Source organism: Penaeus chinensis, chromosome 10 (assembly GCF_019202785.1).
Source record: "Penaeus chinensis breed Huanghai No. 1 chromosome 10, ASM1920278v2, whole genome shotgun sequence".
NCBI lineage: Eukaryota > Metazoa > Arthropoda > Malacostraca > Decapoda > Penaeidae > Penaeus > Penaeus chinensis.
The window spans coordinates 24,946,966-24,948,493 of NC_061828.1; the positions used below are offsets into that span (position 1 = coordinate 24,946,966).

The window sequence follows — 1,528 nt, forward strand, 5'->3', positions numbered from 1 at the left end:
CCCTCCACAACATCAACAGGCATGGGACTGGAAAGGGGCTAAACGTTTTTCAACAGAAATTGTGCCAACAAAAATGTGGTTATCAGCATTATAAACAAACAATGTTTTCCACTATATTTGTACTTTAATATCTACACTGAATAAACATGTGACTGGACTTTTTGACAACACAAACGTTGCAGAGAGAATTATTGCAATCATGGATTAATGAAACTAAATCATATTGTACATATTTGTTGCATTTAAACACACACATTCCACTAGAGGCAGAAAATACTTGCCCCTCACCTTGTGCAAAAACTTTTTCTTTACAAATAAATAAATGTAAAACAGTCCTTCCTTAAAGTCTGCTACAAAATGTATTTTTGACATTATACAGAAATTTATTCATCAAATATATTGTAAAATTAGAGCCAAATATATGACAAAAAAAAAAGGAATGGTCAAAAAAGAAAAATAATTTCAACATTCTAAAATGCTTATATCTAATTGATAATTCTGTATATTTTATTTAGATCTCAATGAGAGCCTTGGGATTTTTAGCAAATCTCAGCAATAGCAAAAAAAGTTACAATTATGATTTTTGGCTGGAAGAATCTTACTTTTTATAATATATTATATAACAAAAATAACCTTTTTTTTAGTTTATCAGCCCTTTTATTTTAATTTTCATGTGACCTATTGTAACATTTTATTTTCCAAATCTGATAGATAAATTATAGTCGTATGCTCTAATATGTAAACTTAATGACTGTAATATAAAAAAAATCCTTTTTTTTCTGAGGTTACTACAAGTTCTTTAATTTTCAGAAAGGAACACATCAAAACAATACTGCCATAGTTTTAGTATTTCTAAAAGGAATAAATTAAAATACCTATGCCAAAACAATTTTGGTTTAAAAGTATCTAAGGTGTATACAGTTAGAGTTCACTAGGATCATGGAAAACTCTGACATCTTCAGAAAAATCAGTAGACTTAATAAAAACTCCTTCCATTGTCTGCCACTTTGCTTGGACACCTGGGCGAGACAAGCCTACCACTTCATTCTGTCCATGAATTGGCCTGCCATATTGTTGTCCTGTTACCCCAAGGTATCTGTTAATAACACAGAAAAAATATTAATATAAAACACATACAATGAATAATTTCACATTCAATAAGCCCTTTCATAAACTGCTATGTCTCATTTGTTGTTTTTGGTAAGTGAAAGCATGATTTTCAATTGTTGAAATGTCACTGTTCCACATCAGATTCAATTTGTATAAAAGAATATCACCTTATAAAGGGGAAAAAAAAGGAATACAGGATGATAATGTTTAAACTTACACATCAGTATCTATGTGCCTGAACATGATATACTGGTCTCTGCCCCATTCTTCACCATCACAAATAACAAGCCATTCATCCCCAGAATCACCCTCACCATCACTACCAAAAGCAGAAATTTCTTGTTGGTCTGACAGAGGTGAGGAAAAGTGGTGTGAATGCAGATTCCTTTTAGTTGCAAGGTGTTCTAGCCTTACTTGC

General features: G+C 31.3%; 1 protein-coding gene across 1 annotated transcript in view; it reads right to left on the reverse strand.

Annotated features, from left to right (window-relative positions):
• Positions 1 to 221: 221 nt before the first annotated feature.
• LOC125029741 (stromal cell-derived factor 2-like) overlaps positions 222 to 1,528 on the reverse strand; it is a 14,285-nt gene continuing 12,978 nt past the window's right edge. Inside the window, exons 4-5 of the mRNA XM_047619854.1 lie at positions 1,328 to 1,528; positions 222 to 1,096 (exon numbers count right to left, since the gene is read on the reverse strand). The exon at positions 1,328 to 1,528 is cut by the window's right edge and continues 21 nt beyond it. Of these exons, the coding sequence (XP_047475810.1) occupies positions 922 to 1,096; positions 1,328 to 1,528 (376 nt within the window). The 3' untranslated portion in view covers positions 222 to 921. The remainder of the gene's footprint in view (positions 1,097 to 1,327) is intronic.